Source organism: Bos mutus, chromosome 8 (genome assembly GCF_027580195.1).
Source record: "Bos mutus isolate GX-2022 chromosome 8, NWIPB_WYAK_1.1, whole genome shotgun sequence".
NCBI classification, from domain to species: Eukaryota; Metazoa; Chordata; class Mammalia; order Artiodactyla; family Bovidae; genus Bos; species Bos mutus.
Genome location: NC_091624.1, coordinates 33,904,352 through 33,926,665, shown reverse-complemented (window position 1 = coordinate 33,926,665; position 22,314 = coordinate 33,904,352). Strand labels below are relative to the sequence as shown.

The following is a 22,314-nucleotide window of genomic DNA, read 5'->3' as shown; positions in this document are numbered from 1 at the left end:
CAGGAAGCCAGCAAGGAAGCCTGTTACCTGTTTTGGCTCCCTCATATTCCAAGCACATCTTCATGTCTTGAACAGAAACACGTAACTCTGGTGCGACTGTCCCTGTCCACTTCCCGCCTTGGGCTGTGGAACAGGCTGGAGCAGGCTCAGAGGGTGGGCCTGTTTCTGAGGGCTCCTTGCGAGCTTGTCATTCAGGGGCAGCTAGTGGCCTGAGGGAGTTGGTGGTCAGCTACAAACTCAACCCTGAAGACGGGAGTTGTGAGGCAAACCTAAGAAACCCAATTGGTTGTTGAATCCAAAAGTGAAATCAGGGGTTGATACCCTTCCAGTCATTCTTTATCTTTCTAAAATGTAACACTAATCCCATTATTTGTTTGCTTAAGATAATTCTGTAGCTCCCCATTGACTTATGGATACAAACTCTGTAGCATAACTTCCTAGTCCCTCATGACCTGAACACCCCCCACACCTCTCTTCACCTGCCCACCACCAGCCTCTGTGCATCTTGCTCCCTCCACCTGGAATACCTCCCCACCACCCTCATCCCCATTACCAGCTCCTTTCTCCACTTTTCAAGCCCCCACATCCTTTAAGATCCAGCTGGTCTCACATCCCTGTACCTTTCTCAGAGGTCCACTTGGGGATTGGTCATGCCCATGTGCCCCCTCGGTAATCTTGCCCCTGCAAAATTGGCATGGTTGTTTATTGAAGCCAGGCCTATCCTCCATGGGACTCCGAGTTCCTTGTAGATAAGAACCACGTCTTACTCACTCTCACATTCCTTTCACTTGCCACAGTACCATGTACATCAGTATTTAATAAAAGTTTGACAGATCAATGAGTGAATGAATGTTCTCAACTAAGAGCTGCCAAGCTCATAAGCAGATTTTTCTACGTGTCTCAAATCAAAAGGCAGCTGGAATTACTCTTCAAAGAACAGAACCATTAAATCACTGAGGCAATAGGAAAGAACAAACACATTTTTTTGGATAGTCCTACAAACAATAGAAAGTGCAACTTCTAAACAAGGGATAAGAACATTAAACATAAAGCTTTGGGGGAAAAATAATCAGTCCTGAGGTTCTTTTTTCTACAATTCTGCAAAATAATCAAAATCTTAACCAATATTTGGGCCTTTTGACATTATATGCCTTTCAAAGTACAGAATGTACCAGCATAACCATGGACCAATGATCAGACAAGAAGTGTTACTGCAAAGTCCATTACCAAATCCCACTTACCCAGATTTCTCATTTCACATGAGCTATCATCTTGCTCCTCTCCTATCTCACCTCTTAAAAGCCTCGTTATTAGGCATGGGGAGTGCATATTTGGATGGTAGAGTATTTGCAATTATCCTTAAGGTGATTCCCAAAGCTATAAAGTCAGAGCTATAAATGGCAAGATGGGCAACGCAGTTGTCAACAGAATATGAAACAACTCTGAAACTGAGTCAGTCCTGCCCAGCCTAAACTGATGGTGCCAGCAGAGTGTATGTATCAGGGGGATCTTATAAAGGGGGTTCAGGGAGCTGAATCAGAAAATGGGGTGGCCTAAGGCAAGGCTCTTACCCTCTCTTGGACTGAATTCATCTAAAAAAGGAGTGACTCGGTGAGCTCTGAGGGCCTTTTCAGCACTAAGGATTCTACAGAAGGACAGAAAATTTCTGAAATACTAAGTAGAATAAACAAAATAGAGTCAAATGGGCCACCACCCACAGGTTACACGATTTACTAAGCTGTTATTTTGTCCTGGGCTTTGTACTTCACACCGTACAAATCTGGGTTTCTATAACCTCACAAGCTGTAACAATATTTGGTGAATGAATTAAATAGACAGTAAATCCAAGCTAATACAGTACACCTAAGCCCCTGCTGCTGCCGCTAAGTCGCTTCAGTCATGTCCGACTCTGTGCGACCCCATAGACAGCAGCCCACCAGGCTCCCCCCGTCCCTGGGATTCTTCAGGCAAGAACACTGGAGTGGGTTGCCATTTCCTTCTCCAATGCATGAAAGTGAAAAGTGAAAGGGAAGCCGCTCAGTCTTGTCCGACTCTTTGCGACCCCATGGACTGCAGCCCACCAGGCTCCTCTGTCCATGGGATTTTCCAGGCAAGAGTACTGGAGTGGGATGCCATTACCTAAACCCCACAGGTTATTTAAATCCGATTCTACTTACACAACAATGTGAGAGACTCCTCAAGCCCTCCCAGTAAGCCTTGTGAGGCTTATTCAAAAGGAGGCATACGATAGGGGACAGCCCATAATCAGAGATACTCCTGAGAAGTTAAATGTGATGGCCATCCTGCTACAGTTCCCGAGTTAGCAAGGGGCCTGAGATTGGACTTACTAGTGTTCCACTGTACCTGTTCCTTGGGAGTACAAGCAAAATGACGGGCCCAAATAAATACACCATGCTTGAACCATACTGGTCATGAAATGTCCTCCCTGGTGAGATGCTGTGGAATCCGGGATGAAATTTTTAAAATCTCTAATATGGTAGTCCTCAGTAGTCACTTTCCTGCTCAACTTAAGAATCAATTGATGTCCCAACATTTATTAATTGTATGATCTTTAGCAAGTTAGCTTCCCCATCTATGAAATGGGGATAATAGTACCTATCGTAGGGTTCTTGTGAAGATTAAATAGGCGTATACACTGTACACAGGTCAGTGCCTATAACATAGTAGGTGCTCTGCAAATGCTAGCCTTTATTATCATCAAAGTGAAAAGCATTATTTTATTCACTCCAAGTATAGGACAGATGGACATTCTTTGGAGTGGTATTACTAAAAGGTTTTGTAAATTTGATGGGCTTAAAGATGGGCCAAGGACTCAATCATAACCTAATACAAATATAAGGCTGGAGTGTTTGGGTCATCGTATTCTTGTCTTATATTATAAAAGGCTATATTCCTCTAACTAAAATTCAATCTGGAAAGACAGGTGAAAAAACAGCTTATTTCTAAAGCTTATTGATTGGCCCTCAGTTAAAGTGATAAAAAAGAAGAAAGTATCTTCCTGGTAAAAATATAAATTTATTTTTAAATGTACTTTAGGTTGAGTCTATGAGATACAACTAACTTTAGGTAAGTATATTAGACAAAAATCTTTTCCCTCACCATTATAGTTAGAAAAGCAGCCTTAAGAGAAAGCAGAGAAGACAGAGAAAGACTTGTGCAAAACCATTACCGATTTGACTAAACATAAAATAAAAAAGATTCCAGACTCTTCTTCCTTAAAAAAACAAACAAACAAACAAAAAATATATATATGTAATGGTTAGAAACAAAAACTGGATGGACTGCCTTGTTCCTAACTATCCATAAAAATACTGGTTTGGAAAATATAAGAACCATTCCACAGGCTAAAAGAGAAAATGTTTCCATTGAGATTGTTTTCTTGAAGCGCCCCGGAGAGAGCTTCAGGCACACCTGGTCAGGTTTCGCTCTGCCCACCTGCCTGAGGGACCCTGTGGTGTGCGGTGATAACACAGCTGCCTATTTTCCTAGTGTCATCAAACTCCCCACACAAGGCTGATGGGCTAGCTTGCTCACAGAGGTGGCACAGGCCGCTGGTTACCACCTGTGAGAGAAGTGCAGGTGGTTGGCGGAGGCACCCAAGGCGGGTCTGAGTCTCTGCTCTGCTACACACTAAAGTCCAGGTAACTCATATGGCCTCTCTAAGCCCTGTGTTCCTCACATATTAAATGGAAATGCTAATGTCTCTATTAATAGTCTTTTTTGTGAAGCTCAAATGAGATAACTTAGAAAAGAACTTCTTAAATTTTAAAGAGCTGTTAAAATGCTCTTTATCTATGCATCACCTGTGGATGAAAGGCAGGGATCTGCAGTTCTAAGCAGTAACTGGATGGAAATTGCTTTGAGATTATAACTGAGTAATATTACAACTTCATCCCATTATATGTGCTCATTGGTCTAACTGATGTAACTCAACAAAGGGAGCTCTGTTCCCTGGGTCCACCTTGTTATATGAAGCACCATAGAAGAGGTACTCACTTTCAATGTTAATAGTTTACAACATTTGTGTTGTCCACTACTACAGAGAACTTTCAAGATAGTGAAAGGTCAGCTCTTGGGATAATATTCTCTTGGAACAAGCCAGTAACAACAGGCTTCATCACTTGAGGAAATAATCTCTGAGTTTCAAGTAGGCAATGACAAAAATATGACTCCTTTTGTGCCTAGTATACACAAAATAAACATGAGTTTGTCGACATGAGGAGCTTCCCTGGTGACTCGGCTGGTAAAGAATTCACCTGCAATGTGCAAGACCTGGGTTCAGTCCCTGGGTTGGAAAGATACCCTAGAAAAGGGAAAGGCTACTCACTACAGTATTCTGGCCTAAAGAAGCCCATAGACTATACCCATGGGGTCACAAAAAGTTGGACATGACTGAGCGACTTTCATTTTCACTTTCTGTCTGACATGTATGAGTGGATACCTGCTGTTTTGGCCTTTCCGGAGTGTCTTTCCCTTGTAACTTCTCTTAAGACATGTGCTTTGCATGGAGCCACCCCTTCAGGGATGGACACTGAAGATGGCTGGGTTTTCAGGTAGGTTTCAGACATACATACCTGTATAACAGACATAGCCTTTCCAGTAACAGAAAATTCAATTTAAATAGGCCTAAACTCAGAAGGCAATTTATAGGCCCATATAACTGATGCAATTGAGGTTTCCTGTACAGCTTGATGTGGGACTGAAGTGAGAAGAAGATTCAGCTTCTCCATGCCTTTTTCCTTTGATGCTGGGTGTCTTGGGCGCACTCTCCTCTCAGGGCTGCATTGTGGCTGCCAGAAGAATATCCTTCATTACCAAGGCAGGGTCTTCCTTTGCCAAGTCTCAACATGCTGTTTGGACTAGTTTAGATCATGTGCCCACTGCAGATGCTCAGCAGAAAGAAGAGCAGACTGACTCGGCTCAGGTCACGTGCTCCACTCTGGAAGTCGGCAACCTCAGAACACACGGATTTTGAAGGCTGGTTAGAGCAAAGGGGACACTGGGTGTGCCCGCTCCATCCTGTAAGTGATCTGGGTTAGACAGTGGTTTAGTTGTTGTTATTTTTTCATCTTGTGTAGCTCTTCAGGAGGGGGAAATAAAGGTTAGCAAAGATAGTTATGCATTGTACTTTCTTCTATGTGAAATATAAATTATAATCCTTTAATATGATTTTTTTTAGATTCTGAAGTGTATCCTATCCAATCTATGCACTCTGTTTCAAGTGCTCACATTTTGAAAGAAAAAGAAAAGAGATGAAATGTCAAACATTTCTAAGAATTAAAAGGAGGAAAAACAATCATAGATAATACAAAATCTAGGAAAGTATAAATAATTTTTAAAAATGACACTGTAAACAGAGTACATAACTTGACTTTACTATTTTACCATGAGCACTGAACATGAAAATATGGTCTTAATACTTCCTACTTAATTACACCTTCAGCTAAAGAAAATAAGCTTACAGAGAAGTTGACCTATTTTCAAAGGTGTAGACTTCACATTTATTAAACACTAGCTAGCCTACTTTAATTTTCAATGAGCACCTTTACCTTTTATAATTTCTTCACATTTGTCACTTATCATGGTTCTTTATGTGGTTCAAAAGTACATTAAAAGTAATTGGAAGATCAGCACCAGAATTACTCTGAGCAAATTTTTTCCTGATCCTCACCTCATCTTCACTTGGCACTCTTAGTGATGTCTTTGAAACGGATAGTATCATACATTTGATATTACAAAAATAAACCTTTCTAAATACTCAAAGCCAGATCTCTTCAGCTCTTTAAAGCTGTCTGGGTTTACAGCTAGAAAGGTACCACAAATCCATTTCCACTTCATGGGGGTGACCATCTTCTGCACAAATGGACACCCACAGAGACCCTGTCCACACTCACCAGGGTCAACCATGTCCCAGACTCTCAAATAACACTCTGACTGGCCTGCCTGATGCCTCCCATGCCACCAAAACAGGGCCATTCATTTGGATTTAGGCACTGCCTGCTTAGCAAACTCAAACTGGAAAAAAAAAAAAATAGGTTTAATGACAATACCCTCACCAACCAACCAAGCTCTGAAGACTTGATCGGATTTGACAGAGGGTGCCAGCAGGTCCAAGCGCCTGAGTATAGAAAAGAAGATATTTGAGGTGGGGCGGGAAGAATAAGTGGCCATGGACCAAAGTTACTGTTCGGGTCTAGAAAAAGGAGGGCACCACAAAGGCAGACTTCCCACGGCCAGTGTCAGCCCAGTACAGGCAAGAAGTGCTTTATAAATATCATTAATAGTGACGACTGAAATATAACATTTCAAGGACTAAATCTTCAGAACACTAATCATCATAAAGAAAATGAGACTTTCTTCTGAGTTTTCCTTTTTCAATGTGGGAATTTAAATATGCTTTCACCAGAGTAACGTTTACTTAACAATTAATGATAATATTCTGTCATGTAAAGTAGAATTGATGGATATTAGTAGCTCAGTCATGTTTGACTCTTTGCAACCGCATGGACTGTAACCCCCCAGGCTCTTCTGTCCATGGAATTTTCCAGGCAAGAATACTGTAATGGGTTGCCATTTCCTTCTCCAGGGGATCTTCCTGACCCAGGGATCGAACCCGGGTCTTCTAGCATTGCAGGCAGAGGGGTCTTTACTGTCTGAGCCACCAGGGAAGCAATAATTAATGATAACATTCTGTTATGTAAAATAGAATTGATGGGTTAGTGTGCATGCTCAGTCGCTCAGTCATGTCTGACTCTTTGTGATCCCAAGGACTGTAGCATACCACACTCCTCTGTCCATGGAATTCTCCAGGCAAGAATACTGGAGTGGGTTGCCATTTCCTTCTCCAGGGGATGTTCCCAACCCAGGGATCAAACCTGTGTCTCTTGCATTGGCAGGCAGGTTCTTTACCACTAGCGCCACCTGGGAAGCCTTTCAATTAAAATATTGCTTCTACAGGTTTTTCCGTAATGGAGAACTAGTGTTTAACCTTTCACCAAAATAAGAGAAAAGTTCACTAATTTTCAATTAATATTTTATAATTATTAAAATAAATATAGGAGAGCAAAAAGATTTATAAAGATACATTTATCATCTCATTACTGTCATTTATTTCTGGATCATGCACAAAAACAACTCCATTAGTACACTTATTATATTATCCATTTCAGTGCTTATATTCAATATGATTACCTTAATTTGAAATTTAGAAGTATCATATTTACTGTGGTTAATGTACTATCTGAAGCGGAACACCAGCTTACTTATTTGTAATTAGGATTCAGACAAATTTCCATGTTTCTAAACACCACACAAAAACTGGTAGAAGTGGCAGAGACTGATTAAGAACAATACTTAATCCAGAACAAAATCCTGTATTCAAACAACACTATGACTGCAATGAAGAAAAAGCCATTGTGAACCATAGGTTTTTGCCAGATGAATTTTATAAACTCAAGAAAGACAAACCCTTAAGCTTTTAACATTCCTCACTTTAGGGGGAAAGGGAAAGGCAAAGGACAGCATCTCCTTCTTTGGTAAGAACGTGAGGCTAGTTGTCAAGAGACCTGGGCTAAAGCCCCAGCTCTGCCCCAGTGATTTTCTTGATCTCTGCCTATTTTCTTGATTCTACAAATTACCTTACTCTAACTCATTTCTGGTGCTGACTTCCAATTCATAGGTCCTGTGATTCTTAGGAAACCGTGATGCTAACAGAGCATCATATCATATCAGCGGTTCATACAGTGTGACTCCATCTGAGTGTGATTCCATCTGAGAATTTTTAAGAAATGCACATTTGGGGGCCCTGCCCCAGATCTACAGAATCAGTCATCTATGTTTCGAGAAACAAGTTCTCCAGGTGATTCTGATGCACACAATACATACACAATTTGAGAACCAATGGGTTAGATCAAAACTATAGTTATGAAATTCACAGTTCCAAATGTGAAGTAAATCAAGTAAGTCTAAATTCATTTATTCAGTTCAGTTCAGTTCAGTCGCTCAGTCGGGTCCGACTCTTGCTTATTAGACTTGGTTTATCAACCACGCTTCCCTGATAGCTCAGTTGGTAAAGAATCCGCCTGCAATGCAGGAGACCCTGATTTGATTCCTGGGTTGGGAGGATCTGCTGGAAGAGGGATAGGCTACCCACTCCAGTATTCCTGGGCTTCCCTTGTGGCTCAGCTGGTAAAGAATCCGCCTACAATGCGGGAGGCACGGGTTCGATCCCTGGGTTGGGAAGGTCCCCTGGAGAAGGGAAAGGCTACCCACTCCAGTATTCTGGCCTGGAGAATTCCATGGACTGTGTAATCCATGGGGTCGCAAAGAGTCAGACACAACTGAGTGACTTTCACTTTCACTTTATCAGCCACATTCATTATCAGGATTATGGCACTGAAGGCATATCAGTCATTTTACGAAAATCTAAAAAGGTAAAATTCAGGGCATTTTTAGCTACAAATAGCCAATGATTTTTAGTTTACCCCTAATTAGAAAAGTTAGGATTTAAATTATTTCTTACTTTTCCAAAGTTATTTATTGTTAGTCATCTCCTAACTATAAAGAACTTCTCTTCAATCTTATGAATAATTACTTAATAAAAAGCATGTTCAGGCGTGCAACATATACTAAAAGCCATGCCTCATCAATATAAAGTATGATAGCAGCCTATGGTAAGAGGTGTTTATACTGCTAACATAAGAAACACACACTGTGAGTTATTCTGCATATTCTAGTAGCTGCAGTTGCCTTTCATACAAGACTTCTCTGACTTTTAATTTCTAGTTTTGTAAGAGCCGAGAAAAGTTCACACACGTAGTGGCTCTATAATCCACCCTCTGAAAAAATTAGAGTTATATATGTAATTACTTTCTATTACTATATAAAATAATAAAATTAACTTTACAAATCATTAATTATTAAATAAATAATGCTAAAGTATCCTGACATTTCCTAAATCAGGTCACCACACACTAAGAGGGCTAGTTCAACTTCACAATCTATTTAGTCTTTACTTTCTGAGATTAGTAAGAATTAGGCTATTTAGAGATAAGACCTCAATATTATGGCCCCTTGCTATGTTTTTAAACATGGTTCCTCTGGTACCAAGAAGAAGCCATACTGTGGGTGAAATGTCTCAAATAAGACAATGAAAATCGTTGATATGGAAAGTGCAAAAATCTGAAACACTTTTATAATTTCTTTTTCATTATTACAGGTCTCTAAAGAAAGATTTTGAAAAATTCTCCAGAATATGTGAAGATAACATGCCAAAACTGAAGCACCCAAGCCCTGGCAAGTCTGTTCATACATTATCTTTTTGGATTTGTTTTGTTACAACAGAAACTTAGTTCTTAGAGCATTTATCCAATGTCATTGGACTTGTTTTATTTTGCTTCGTAAGTAAGGACAGTCATTCCTGAAGCAGGACAGCTTAAACTTGGGAAGATGTCACTATAAGAAAAGGCTGAAATTCACTGCCTTTTCTAGGACTCAGTTACAGTGTCAGCGTGCCCTAAATGAATTCACGTCAGTACACTTAATAACTGCACAGCTCAGGAGATGCAGCATAAGCTTCATATACATTTAACACTGGCTCATACTCTCACTACATTTTTAAACCTTTTTGATAGTCTGTAACAGCAGACTTTAGGTGCACCCATGAGACACAATTTTAAGAGGAAAGAGCTGTTCAAATATATTTTTTATGATAGGTATGCCTCTACTATATAAACAACGCTATAAGCATTTTTTCCAGAAGTTTTTATCAATGTATTCAGATGTCAGATTATTATAATATTTCCCCAAAGATTCCACAGACCAAATATTCTGAGCTGGTTAAAAAGGATGACGAAATGAATGCAACATTTAATATAGTCTTTATTTGTTTAATTTGGTAAATGTAGAATGTAATGGTTTCAAGGCAAACTCTGGATGATTTCAGTCACAACTCAACAGTTAACATGATTGTGAAGAACAGTCTTATCTTCAATATCTACCCATCCTTACACAGACACATCTACAGGAATCCATGTACATATATATTAGTTTTCCGTAACTCAGGATTCTCAACAACTCTGGAATTTAGACTTTATATTCTCACGCACCTCAAAATTATCCATTTGATGCAGGATATATAACCATAAGATTAAAAACTCATGCAGTGACACTCAGGGTTTTTTTTAAAAAGTAAATCCAATATTTGATACTTCAATGCTATGTAAAGTGCATTGAATATCTAAAATAAAACAAGTGCCAATTTTATCATGAATTAATAACATATTTATTGTCTTGAAACCAAACAGGTCCAAGATACTTTCCGTCTTTCTGAGTCAGCTTTCTATAAAGTCATTTCTCTCAAATTTCCTATGTAACAAAAACCAAGATATTTCATTTCTTCTTCACAATTAATAAGTGATGGCAAAGGGTTCAAGATAGGTATGTTCTTGATTCAGAGTCAGAAAGTACTTCTTCTTGGGCAGAAGGTTCATAGTCTCCTGTGTTTTCAGCCAATTCAATATCTAAGTCATCATTACTTTCTGCACTGTAGTCAACTTCTTCAAGGAATCGAGGTTCATCTTCATCCAAAACATAAGTGGTGGGGCTGTGGCCAAAGCATACAGAACACACAAGACTTAGTTAGGTCACAAGGCTTCAAAATAAGATTATTTGACTATACTGGATTAACTTTGATTTCAGTATAATACAAGTAGTAATTTGGGTTAATTTTTTAAATGTTATCCAAATGAACAAATTAAGACATTTGTAATAGCTGAAAATAATTGCAATGATAATATAGGGTGAATTGTTAACTTTTAATTATCTGACAAGAGTATCAATATATATCCTACAATTAGATAGCTAAAAAAAAAAAAAAATGGACTCTCTCAGTAGGTTACTTCTTTGAAGGATTTCATCAATTTGTAGGCTTAGGAGTTTATTTTGATCACTATAAATCAAGTTAAAGATAATTTCAAGAAGCTTTATAAGAAACTGTGGTATCTAATTGGTTCCTCCAGTAATACCCTGAAACCACTTATTCTAAGTCTACAATCATTTGCCAAAAGAACAGCCCATATACCCATCCTCACAGTCTCCACTGGTCAAGAATAAAAATAAAAACAAGGGAACATTCCATACTCAGATTACTTACTTTCCCTTGGGACACAGAAAAAGATATTTGCTTAAAAGCGCTAAGTGCTTCTAAATATTTCATTAGGTAGGCTGTTTGGGATTAAGGCAACCCTTCCACTAGGTAACATATTCTTTCCTCTTCAAAAAAATCACATATTCTGATTTCTCCCTCTTTGGGAGACTTTACGTGCGCGCATGCACACGCACACACACACACACACACACAATCAAAGAAACATTACAGAAACATCTCAATATCCCCCTTTTGTGACCAAAACGATCTCAATTTCATATAGATGTATGTTTGTTTATAACCTACCTATTTCCAAAAAAGAATTTTGTATTGTTGATGCAATTAAAAGCTATAAAATCAGACAATAAAAAGGGAACAATAATATTTTCAAATGAGCAGAGAAGCTGATGTTATTAGGCACCGAAAATGAAAGAATTCCTGCAATTGAATACTAAATTCAGTTCAAATATCTGAAGTTGAAATGGAAAAGACAAGTTAATGGATTATATGGTTCTAATTTTATGAGAAGGCAAACCTCATCTGATGAGAGTATCATTTTTTCCTAGAATTGTTTTAATATTGCTCATTAAAGGAAAGAGAAAAATATATTGCAAAATCAACTTGATCTTGTATAGTAAACTTCCTCTTAAACGTTCAGAGCTTGCACCATGACACAATAGTACTGATAAGTCAGGCTGAGTGGTTTGGAGGATTATATAAGACTTTACAACACATCTAACGTTCATAAGAACAATTCCATTGTTACACAACTAAAATATCCTCACTCTGTTAGGATTTTAGGGAAAAAAGTTGAATTAATTATTTGCCTTTAAAATGACAATTATTCTTTTACTTTCAAAAACCTATGATTCATTCTATTTTGACCATGGTGCTTCAAATTTTCAGGGTGTTTTTCTCTCTCTGCAATTTTTTTGAAGAGTTTGAGCAGATAGGTGTTAGTGCTTCTCTGGCCCTGGGCTTTTGTTTGCTGAAGATTTTTTATCACAGTTTTTATTTCAGAGCTTGCGATTGGTCTGTTCATATTTTGTCTTCAGTGCTTGTGATCAGTCTGTTCATATATGTCTTCCTGGTTCAGTCTTGGGAGGTTATACTTTTCTAAGAATCTGTTCATTTCTTTCAGGCGTATAGTTGCTTGCAGTAGCCTCTTATAATGCTTTGTATGTCTGTGGTGTCAGTTGTAACTTCTCCTTTTTCATTTCTAATGTTATTGACTTGAGTATTCTCTTTTTTTCCTGATGAATCTGGCTAATGGTTTGTCAAGTTTGTTCATCTTCTCAAAGAACCAGCTTTTAGTTTTATCTTTGCTACTGTTTTATTCATTTCTTTTTCACTTATTTCTGCTGACCTTTAGGATTTATTTCCTTCTACTGTTTTGTGTGTTTTTTGTTCTTTTTCTAGTTGCTTTAGGTGTAAGGATAGGCTGTGTATTTGATGATTTTCTTGTTTCTTGAGGCAGGCTTGTATTACTTTAAACTTCTCGCTTAGTACTGCTTTTGCTGCAACCCATCGGCTTTGGGTTGTGTTTTTGTTGTCATCTGTTTCTAGGTGTTTTTTCATTTCCTCTTTGACTTCTTCAGTGACTTCTTGGTTATTTAGAAGCGTATTGTTTAGCCTCCATGTGTTTGTATTTTTTTTTTTTACAGTTTCCCCCCTGTAATTGATATCTAATTTCATAGCATTGTGTTAAAAAAAAAAAAAGCTTGATATGATTTGAATTTTCTTAAATTTACCAAAGCTTGATTTGTGACCCAAGATGTAATCTCTCCTTAAGAACATTCCATGTGCACTAGAGGAAAAACGTATATTTTGCTGCTTTTGAATGGAATATCCTGTAGATATCAATTAGGTCCATCTGATATGTGTTATTTAAGGCTTATGTTTCCTTATTAATTTTCTGTTTGGATGATCTGTCCATTGGTGTGACTTAAGTGTTGTAGTCCCCCACTATTATTTGTGTTACTGTTGATTTTCCCTTTATAACTGTTAGCATTTGCCTTGTATATTGAGGTGCTCCTTTGTTGGGTGCAGATATGTTTATAATTGTTATATCTTCTTCTTGGATTGATTCCTTGATCAATAATTACTGTTCTTCCTACACAACAGTCTTTATTCTAAAGTCTATTTTATCTGGGATGAGTATTGCTACTCCAGCTTTCTTTGGATATCCATTTGCCTGGAATATTTTTTCTAGCTCCTCACTTTCAGTCTGTATTGTTTCCCTAGGTCTGAAGTGGGTCTCTTGTACATAGTATATATATGGATCTTGCTTTTGTATCCATTCAGCCAGTCTGTGTCTTTTGTTTGGAACATTTAATCCATTTACATTTAAGGTAATCATTGATATTATGATCCTATTACCATTTACTTTATTGTTTTGGGTTTGTTTTTGCAGGTCTTTTTTCTTTCTTTCTTTTTTTTTATTTTATTTTTAAACTTTACATAATTATATTAGTTTTGCCAAATATCAAAATGAATCTGCCACAGGTATACATGTGTTCCCCATCCTGAACCCTCCTCCCTCCTTTTCTCCTGTGTATCCTGCCTAGAGAAGTTCCCTTAGTACTTGTTGTAAAGCTGGTTTGGAAGGTGCTGAATTCTCTCAACTTGTGCTTGTCTGTAAAGCTTTTGATTTCTCTGTCGAATCTGAATGAGATCCTTGCTGGGTAGAATGATCTTGGTTGTAGGTTTAGTGATTTGCTAGGAAGATTTATAAGATTTAGCACAGAGTTATATTCAAAGCTATTACTTATTACACTGAAGATATACAAAGCAAAATCAACCAGGAGAAAAGGTGCATGGGGCAAAGTCCAGAGGAAACCAAGGCCCAGCAAAAGCCACAGCCAAGAGGTAGAGTAGTCATCAAAGCTTTCAGCAATTTCAAAAGAATGGAGGCAAAAGCTGGAGTTCCAGGCTGCCAAGTTTTCTGGAAGAAAGGAGTTACAGAGATGTGACACCCAACGGTTTTTCTCTAGTGGCATTTGACAAATTCTTAAAATACACAGAGCAAGAAGCTGAAAAGCAAAGCAGAAAGCAGCAAAACAAATATAACAGAAAATAACAGAATTTGGGGCAGTCTTGTGAGAAACCCTGGGCCTACAACTGTGACCTCTGGAAGGCAACACTTATAAAGAGGGCAGGGGTGAATGAAGAATTACACGTTTCATATGTTTTACAAACCTACATCAAATCAGCTCAGTTCCTCACCAAATTGGGGCAATCTGCCCTACACTATGGCCTGTCAGAGGAGAGACTGAATCCTCTTCAAATGAATATGTGCTCTTCCTTATTCTAACAGTCTTATTTTGAAGTTTCAAATAGACATCTATGTAAGAAGAATAATTTTATTCTTTTTCTTAAGTTTTTTTTTTCTTTTAAGTCTTTATTACATTTGTTCCAATATTGCTTCTGTTTTATGTTTTGGTTTTTTGGCCATGAGGCATGTGGAATCTTAGCTCCCCAACCAGGTATCAAACCCATACCCCACTGGAAATGCTGCTTAATGGTATGAGGATCTCCTCTGGGAAGATGGCTAAAAAAAAAAAATGGTATTAGACAGAAGTGATTGTACAATATTGTGAACATACTAAATGCCATTAAATTGTTCATTTTAAAATGGTATATTTTATGCTGTGTGAATTTCATCTTAATTAAAAAAAAATCCAAACACTATTTGATTATAAGATAGTAAATAGGCTTCATTTTAAACATGGCTGTATTTTTAATTACAATAAAACACTGTGTAGAGTTTGGTATTTTTCAACTTTACTTTCCCATAATGTTTTAAAACATACTTAAAATCATATGCTTAATATCCTGAAATTTAGTCACCATCACAAATCCTAATGAGAAATATTATTAACTGTTTTAAGTAAGTAAGTGTAAGTGTTAGTCACTCAGTCGTGCCCGACTCTTTGTGACCCCACGAACTGCAGCCCACCAGGCTCCTCTATCCATGAGATTTTCCAGGCAAGGATACTGGAGTGGGTTGCCATTTCCTTCTCCAGGGGATCTTCCTAATCCAGGGATCGAACCCTGGTCTCCTGCACTGCAGGCAGATTCTTTACCAACTGAGCTACAAGGGAAGCCCATTAACTGTTTTACCAGTTCTCAAATCCTTTAAAAAAGGGTTGCTAAAAGTACTGTTTAATAGTCCAGCTAACAGGTAAAAACACTTTTGCTGGGGACTTCCCTGGTGGTCCAAAGATTTAAGACACTACACTCCCAATGCAAGCAGCCCAGGTGCGATCGCTGGTTAGGAAGCTACAGCCTGCATGCTGCAACTAAGCCCACAAATGGCAATGAAGATTCCAAGTGCTGCAACTAAGACCCAGTGCAGCCAAATTTAAAAAATTTTTGCTAAGTTCAAAAACACTACATGGTTGTGTATGGTCGGGCCACTCAAGATGGCTTTGCTCCTGCTCTGTGTACATCCCCGCTCAAGGAGTCCCTGTCTCACCCACAGCCTGTTCACATGACTAACCTTCCCTCTTAATCATAGAGCCTAATCAATAACCTGCCCCACCTCCCATCCTTCCACTCCTAGCTAGTGACTATTCTACTTTTTGGATCAGAATGGCTCCAGTTCAGTTCAGTTGCTCAGTCATGTCTGACTCTTTGTGACCCCATGGACTGAAACATGCCAGGCCTCTCTGTCCATCACCAACTCCCGGAGTTTACTCAAACTCATGTCCATTGAGACAGTGATGCCATCCAACCATCTCATCCTCTGTTGTCCCCTTCTCCTCCCGCCTTCACTCTTTCCCAGCATCAGGGTCTTTTCTAATGAGTCAGTTCTTCGCATCAGGTGGCCAAAGTATTGGAGTTTCAGCTTCAGCATCAGCCCTTCCAATGAATATTCAGGACTGATTTCCTTCAGGATGGACTGGTTTGGTCTCCTTGCAGTCCAAGGGACTCTTAAGAGTCTTCTCCAACACCACAGTTCAAAAGCAGCAATTCAAAAAAAAAAAAAAAACAAAAGCAGCAATTCTTTGGCGCTCAGCCTTCTTCACAGTCCAACTCTCACATCCATACATGACTACTGGAAAAACCATAGCTTTGACTAGACGGACCTTTGTCAGCAAAGTAATGTCTCTGCTTTTCAATATGCTATCTAGGTTGGTCATAACTTTTCTTCCAAGGAGTAAGCGTCTTTTAATCTCATGGCTGCAGTCACCATCTGCAGTGATTTTGGAGCCCCCCAAAATAAAGTCTGACACTGTTTCCCCATCTATTTGCCAAGAAGTGATGGGATGAGATGCCATGATCTTAGTTCTCTGAATGTTGAGCTTTAAAAATGGCTCCACCCACTATTAATAGTTTATCAAAGTGGTGATGAGGAACAGGCCCTTCTGCTGGTTTCTGTAGTAACTGACGAGACAACCTGACGCCAATTCCCTGTTAAACTGGTAGCACCCACCCCTGCCACCATAGCAAAACCTGCTGCCTTGTCCTGCCCACTGTCTGCTCTCCAGGACCTTACATCAGGCATGTTAAGACTCACTATCAAAGAAAACCACTGATCTCTCTAGTTATCTCTGGGTGCTTTATTTGGTCTTACGGCTGGGCAACTACAAGAACTGCAGGCCTGCAGGGTGCAGCCCAACAAGGTTTAAGTTCTTAAGTGACTTTCCCCAACATTCCCAGCTTTGACCTAAAAGAAACACACCCCCTAGGAAAAATATAAGGCAGAAAGAGTGTTATATGAAATGGAATTTTTATTATACAGCAAATACAATTGGGTAAAATTAAAATGATTTGTGTGTGGTAATTTCCAACAAATGCCCTAACAATATAAAATATAATTAAATTATAATTTCTTTTCGTTTCACTGAAAAAAAAAAGTTGTATAACTTATGATAAACATAGTGGATCTCAAAAGCCACTAGGATGACAGAAAAGAATAACTTTTTAAAAAGGATAAATACATAAGAAAAGAAAACTGAAGAGATAATAGCAAAGAAGAGATCAACAAAATGTTGGAAGATGGAAGAAGACGGATGAAAAGAGGAGGCTTGAGTTCTAACTTGCTCCACTTTGCTGAACATCTACAGAAGGGGAGGCCAAGAAAAAAATGCCGATTTGTATCACAAAACACTAGAAAAGTTCAGGAATTGAAGATAATGGTTGTCAGGGGAAACTGAAAACAGAATTGGTTAAAAGGCTTTATAACAGCAATCAGACCTTTAGATCTCCTCGCTTAGGCAATCCCCTAATCCAAACAGAAGGAAGCTGACTTTTCAAAGACGTTTTATCAGAGACGCTATTCACTTAAGAGTCAAAGGCAGAAAGGGGGTAAAGTGAGAAGAGTAAGTAAAAGCCTCCTCTAAATAAGTTCTACCAGGCTCCCACAATGCTGGACTTACGAGCCTGGGCAATGTTTATCAATTTTTAAAAATCATTCTCTGGAGTCTTTTTTTTTTGAGAGTTTCCTTCTCCCTAATCTCCCCTTAATTCATTACAATTAAGAATTTTGTGTTTGTGTGTCATCTTACACTGTTGATTTTTATTTTTAATTAATTTATATTTTAATTGGAGGATAGTTATAATGTTGCAGTGGTTTTTGCCATACATCAACACGAATTGGCCACAGGTATATATGTGTCCCCCACATCCTAATCCCCCTTGTCCACCCTATCCCAGAGCACTGGCTTTGGGTACCCTGCTTCACACATCAAACGTGCACTGGTCATCTATTTTACATATGGTAATATACATGTTTCAGTGCTACTCTCTCAAATGATCCCACCCTCGCCTTCTCCCACTGAGTCCAAAAGTTTGTTTTTTACATCTGTGTCTCCTTTGCCGCCTGCATGTAGAATCATCAGTACCATCTTTCTAAATTTCATATATCTGTGTTAATATACACTAGTTGTTTTTCTCTCTCTGACTTACTTCACTCTGTATAGTAGGCTCTAGGTTCATCCATCTCATTAGAACTGACTCAAATGTGCTCCTTTTTATAGCTGAGTAATATTGCATTGTGTATATGTACCACAACTTCCTTATCGATTCATCTGCTGATGAACATCTAGGTTGTTTCCATGTCCTGGCTACTGTAAATACTGCTGCAATGAACACTGTGACATATGTCTCTTTCAGTTCTGTTTCCTCGCAGTGCATGCCCAGCAGTGGGATTGCTAGGTCGTAGGGCAGTTCTATTACCATTTTTTTAACAGACTCTCCACTGTTCTCCATAGTGGCTGCACCAGTTTGCATTCCTACCAAAAGTGTAAGAGGGTTCCCTTTTCGCCACACCGTCTCCAGCATTTGTTTGTAGACTTTTTGATGACTGCCATTCTGACCTGTGTGAAATGATACCTCATTGTGGTTTTGATTTGCATTTCTCTAATAGTGAGTGCTGTTAAGCATCTTTTCATGTCTTTATTAGTTATGTGTATGTCTTATTTGAAGAAATGTCTGTTTAGTTCTTTGGCCCACTTTTCGATTCAGTTCAGTTCAGTCTCTCAGCTGTGTTCGACTCTTTGTGACCCCATGAATCGCAGCACGCCAGGCCTCCCTGTCCATCACCAACTCCTGGAGTTCACTCAGACTCATATCCACAGAGTCGGTGAGGCCATCCAGCCATCTCATCCTCTGTTGTCCCCTTCTCCTCCTCTCCCCAATCCCTCCCAGCATCAGAGTCTTTTCCAATGAGTCAATTTTTCGCATGAGGTGGCCAAAGTCCTGGAGTTTCAGCTTTAGCATCATTCCTTCCAAAGAAATCCCAGGGCTGATCTCCTTCAGAATGGACTGGTTGCATCTCCTTGCAGTCCAAGGGACTCTCAAGAGTCTTCTCCAACACCACAGTTCAAAAGCAGCAATTCTTCGGTGCTCAGCCTTCTTCACAGTCCAACTCTCACATCCATACTTGACTACTGGAAAAACCATAGCCTTGACTAGACGGACCTTTGTTGGCAAAGTAATGTCTCTGCTTTTGAATATGCTATCTAGGTTGGTCATAACTTTCCTTCAAAGGAGTGTCCTTTAATTTCATGGCTGCAGTCACCATCTGCAGTGATTCTGGAGCCCCAAAAAATAAAGTCTGACACTGTTTCCGCTGTTTCCCCATCTATTTCCCATGAAGTGATGGGACCAGATGCCATGATCTTCGTTTTCCGAATGCTGAGCTTTAAGCCAACTTTTTCACTCTCCTCTTTCACTTTCATCAAGAGGTTTTTTAGTTCCTCTTTACTTTCTGCCATAAGAGTGGTGTCATCTGCATACCTGAGGTTATTGATATTTCTCTTGGAAATCTTGATTCCAGCTTGTGCTTCTTCCAGCTGAGCATTTCTCATGATGTATTCTGCATAGAAGTTAAATAAGCAGGGTGACAATATACAGCCTTGACGTACTCCTTTTCCTATTTGGAACCAGTCTGTGGTTCCATGTCCAGTTCCAACTGTTGCTTCCTGACCTGCATATAGGTTTCTCAAGAGACAGGTCAGGCAGTCTGGTGTTCCCATCTCTTTCAGAATCTTCCACAGTTTACTGTGATCCACACAGTCAAAGGCTTTGGCATAGTCAATAAAGCAGAAATAGATGTTTTTCTGGAACTCTCTTGCTTTTTCCATGATCCAGTGGATGTTGGTAATTTGATCTCTGGCTCCTGTGCCTTTTCTAAAACCAGCTTGAACACCTGGAAGTTCACGGTTCACATACTGTTGAAGCCTGGCTTGGAGAATTTTGAGCATTACTTTACTACCATGTGAGATGAGTGCAACTGTGTGGTAGTTTGAGCATTCTCTGGCATTGCCTTTCTTTGGGATTGGAATGAAAACTGACCTTTTCCAGTCCTGTGGCCACTGCTGAGTTTTCCAAATTTGCTGGCATGATGAGTGCAGCACTTTCACAGCATCATCTTTAAGGATTTGAAACAGCTCAACTGGAATTCCATCACCTCCACTAGCTTTGTTCGAAGTGATGCTTTCTAAGGCCCACTTGACTCCACATTCCAGGATGTCTGGCTCTAGGTGAGTGATCACACCATCATGATTATCCGGGTCGTGAAGCTCTTTTTTGTACAGTTCTTCTGTGTATTCTTGCCACCTCTTCTTAATATCTTCTGCTTCTGTTAAGTCCATACCATTTCTGTCCTTTTTCGAGCTCATCTTTGCATGAAATGTTCCCTTGGTATCTCTAATTTTCTTGAAGAGATCCCTAGTCTTTCCCATTCTGTTGTTTTTCTCTATTTCTTTGCATTGATCGCGGAGGAAGGCTTTCTTATCTCTTCTTGCCATTCTTTGGAACTCTGCATTCAGATGTTTATATCTTTCCTTTTCTCCTTTGCTTTTCACTTCTCTTCTTTTCACAGCTATTTGTAAGGCCTCCCCAGACAGCCATTTTGCTTTTTTGCATTTCTTTTCCATGGGGATGGTCTTGATCCCTGTCTCCTGTACAATTTCATGAACCTCCGTCCATAGTTCATCAGGCACTCAATCAGATCTAGGCCCTTAAATCTATTTCTCACTTCCATTGTATAATCATAAGGGATTTGATTTAGGTCATACCTGAATGGTCTAGTGGTTTTCCCTACTTTCTTCAATTTAAGTTTGAATTTGGCAATAAGGAGTTCATGATCTGAGCCAGTCAGCTCCCAGTCTTGTTTTTGCTGACTGTATAGAGCTTCTCCATCTTTGGCCACAAAGAATATAATCAATCTGATTTTGGTGTTTACCATCTGGTGATGTCCATGTGTAGAGTCTTCTCTTGTGTTGTTGGAAAAGGGTGTTTGCTATGATCAGTGCATTCTCTTGGCAAAACTCTACTAGCCTTTGCCCTGCTTCATTCCGTAATCCAAGGCCAAATTTGCCTGTTACTCCAGGTATTTCCTGACTTCCTACTTTTGCATTCCAGTCCCCTATAATGAAAAGGATATCTTTTTTGGGTGTTAGCTCTAAAAGGTCTTGTAGGTCTTCATAGACCCGTTCAACTTCTTGAACCCGTTCAACAGCTGTTACTCCAGGTGTTTCCTGACTTTCTACTTTTGCATTCCAGTCCCCTATAATGAAAAGGACATCTTTTTTGGGTGTTAGCTCTAAAAGGTCTTGTAGGTCTTCATAGACCTGTTCAGCTTCTTCAGTGTTACTGGTTGGGGCACAGACTTGGATTACTGTGATATTGAATGGTTTGCCTTGGAAACGAACAGAGATCATTCTGTCGTTTTTGAGATTGCATCCAAGTACTGCATTTTGGACTCTTTTGCTGACCATGATGGCTACTCCAGTTCTTCTAAGGCATTCCTGCCCGCAGTAGTAGATATAATGGTCATCTGAGTTAAATTCACCCATTCCAGTCCATTTTAGTTCGCTGATTCCTAGAATGTAAACGTTCACTCTTGCCATTTCTTGTTTGACCACTTCCAATTTGCTTTGATTCACGGACCTAACATTCCAGGTTCCTATGCAATATTGGTCTTTACAGCATTGGACCTTGCTTCTATCACCAGTCACATCCACAACTGGGTACTCTTTTTGCTTTGGCTCCATCTCTTCATTCTTTCTGGAGTTATTTCTCCATTGATCTCCAGTAGCATATTGGGCACCTACCGACCTGTGGAGTTCCTCAGGATAGGATAGTTCAGTATCCTATCATTTTGCCTTTCCATACTGTTCATGGGGTTCTCAAGGCAAGAACACTGAAGTGGTTTGCCATTCCCTTCTCCTGTGGACCACATTCTGTCAGTTTTTGATTAGGTTGTTCATTTTTCTGGTATTGAGCTGAATGAGCTGCTTGTTCATTTGGGAGATTAATTTGTCAGTTGTTTCATTTGTTATTATTTTCTCCCATTCCGAGGGCTGTCTTTTCACCTTGCTTATAGTTTCCTTCATTGTGCAAAAGCTTTTAGATTTAATTAGGTCCCATTTGTTTATTTTTGTTTTTATTTCCATTATTCTAGGAGGTAGGTCATAGAGGATCTCGCTGTGCTTTATGTCAGAGAGTGTTCTGCCTATGTTTTCCTCTAAGGGTTTTATAGTTTCTGTTCTTACAGTTAGGTCTTTAATCCATTGTGTGCTTTTATCTTTCAATTTGTTAATTTAGTGTATCACACTGATTAATTTGAAGATATTAAAGAATCCTTGCATCCCTGGAATTAAGCACACTTGATCACAATGTATGATCTTTTTAAT

The 22,314-nt window shown here is 39.2% G+C and overlaps 1 protein-coding gene across 5 annotated transcripts in view; it reads right to left on the bottom strand.

Annotated features, from left to right (window-relative positions):
- Positions 1 to 9,880: 9,880 nt before the first annotated feature.
- AGTPBP1 (ATP/GTP binding carboxypeptidase 1) overlaps positions 9,881 to 22,314 on the bottom strand; it is a 192,810-nt gene continuing 180,376 nt past the window's right edge. For all 5 annotated transcript variants that reach the window (XM_070375389.1, XM_070375391.1, XM_070375390.1 and 2 more), the window contains one exon: positions 9,881 to 10,624. In XM_070375389.1, coding sequence (XP_070231490.1) covers positions 10,450 to 10,624 — 175 coding nt within the window. In that variant the 3' untranslated portion in view covers positions 9,881 to 10,449. The remainder of the gene's footprint in view (positions 10,625 to 22,314) is intronic.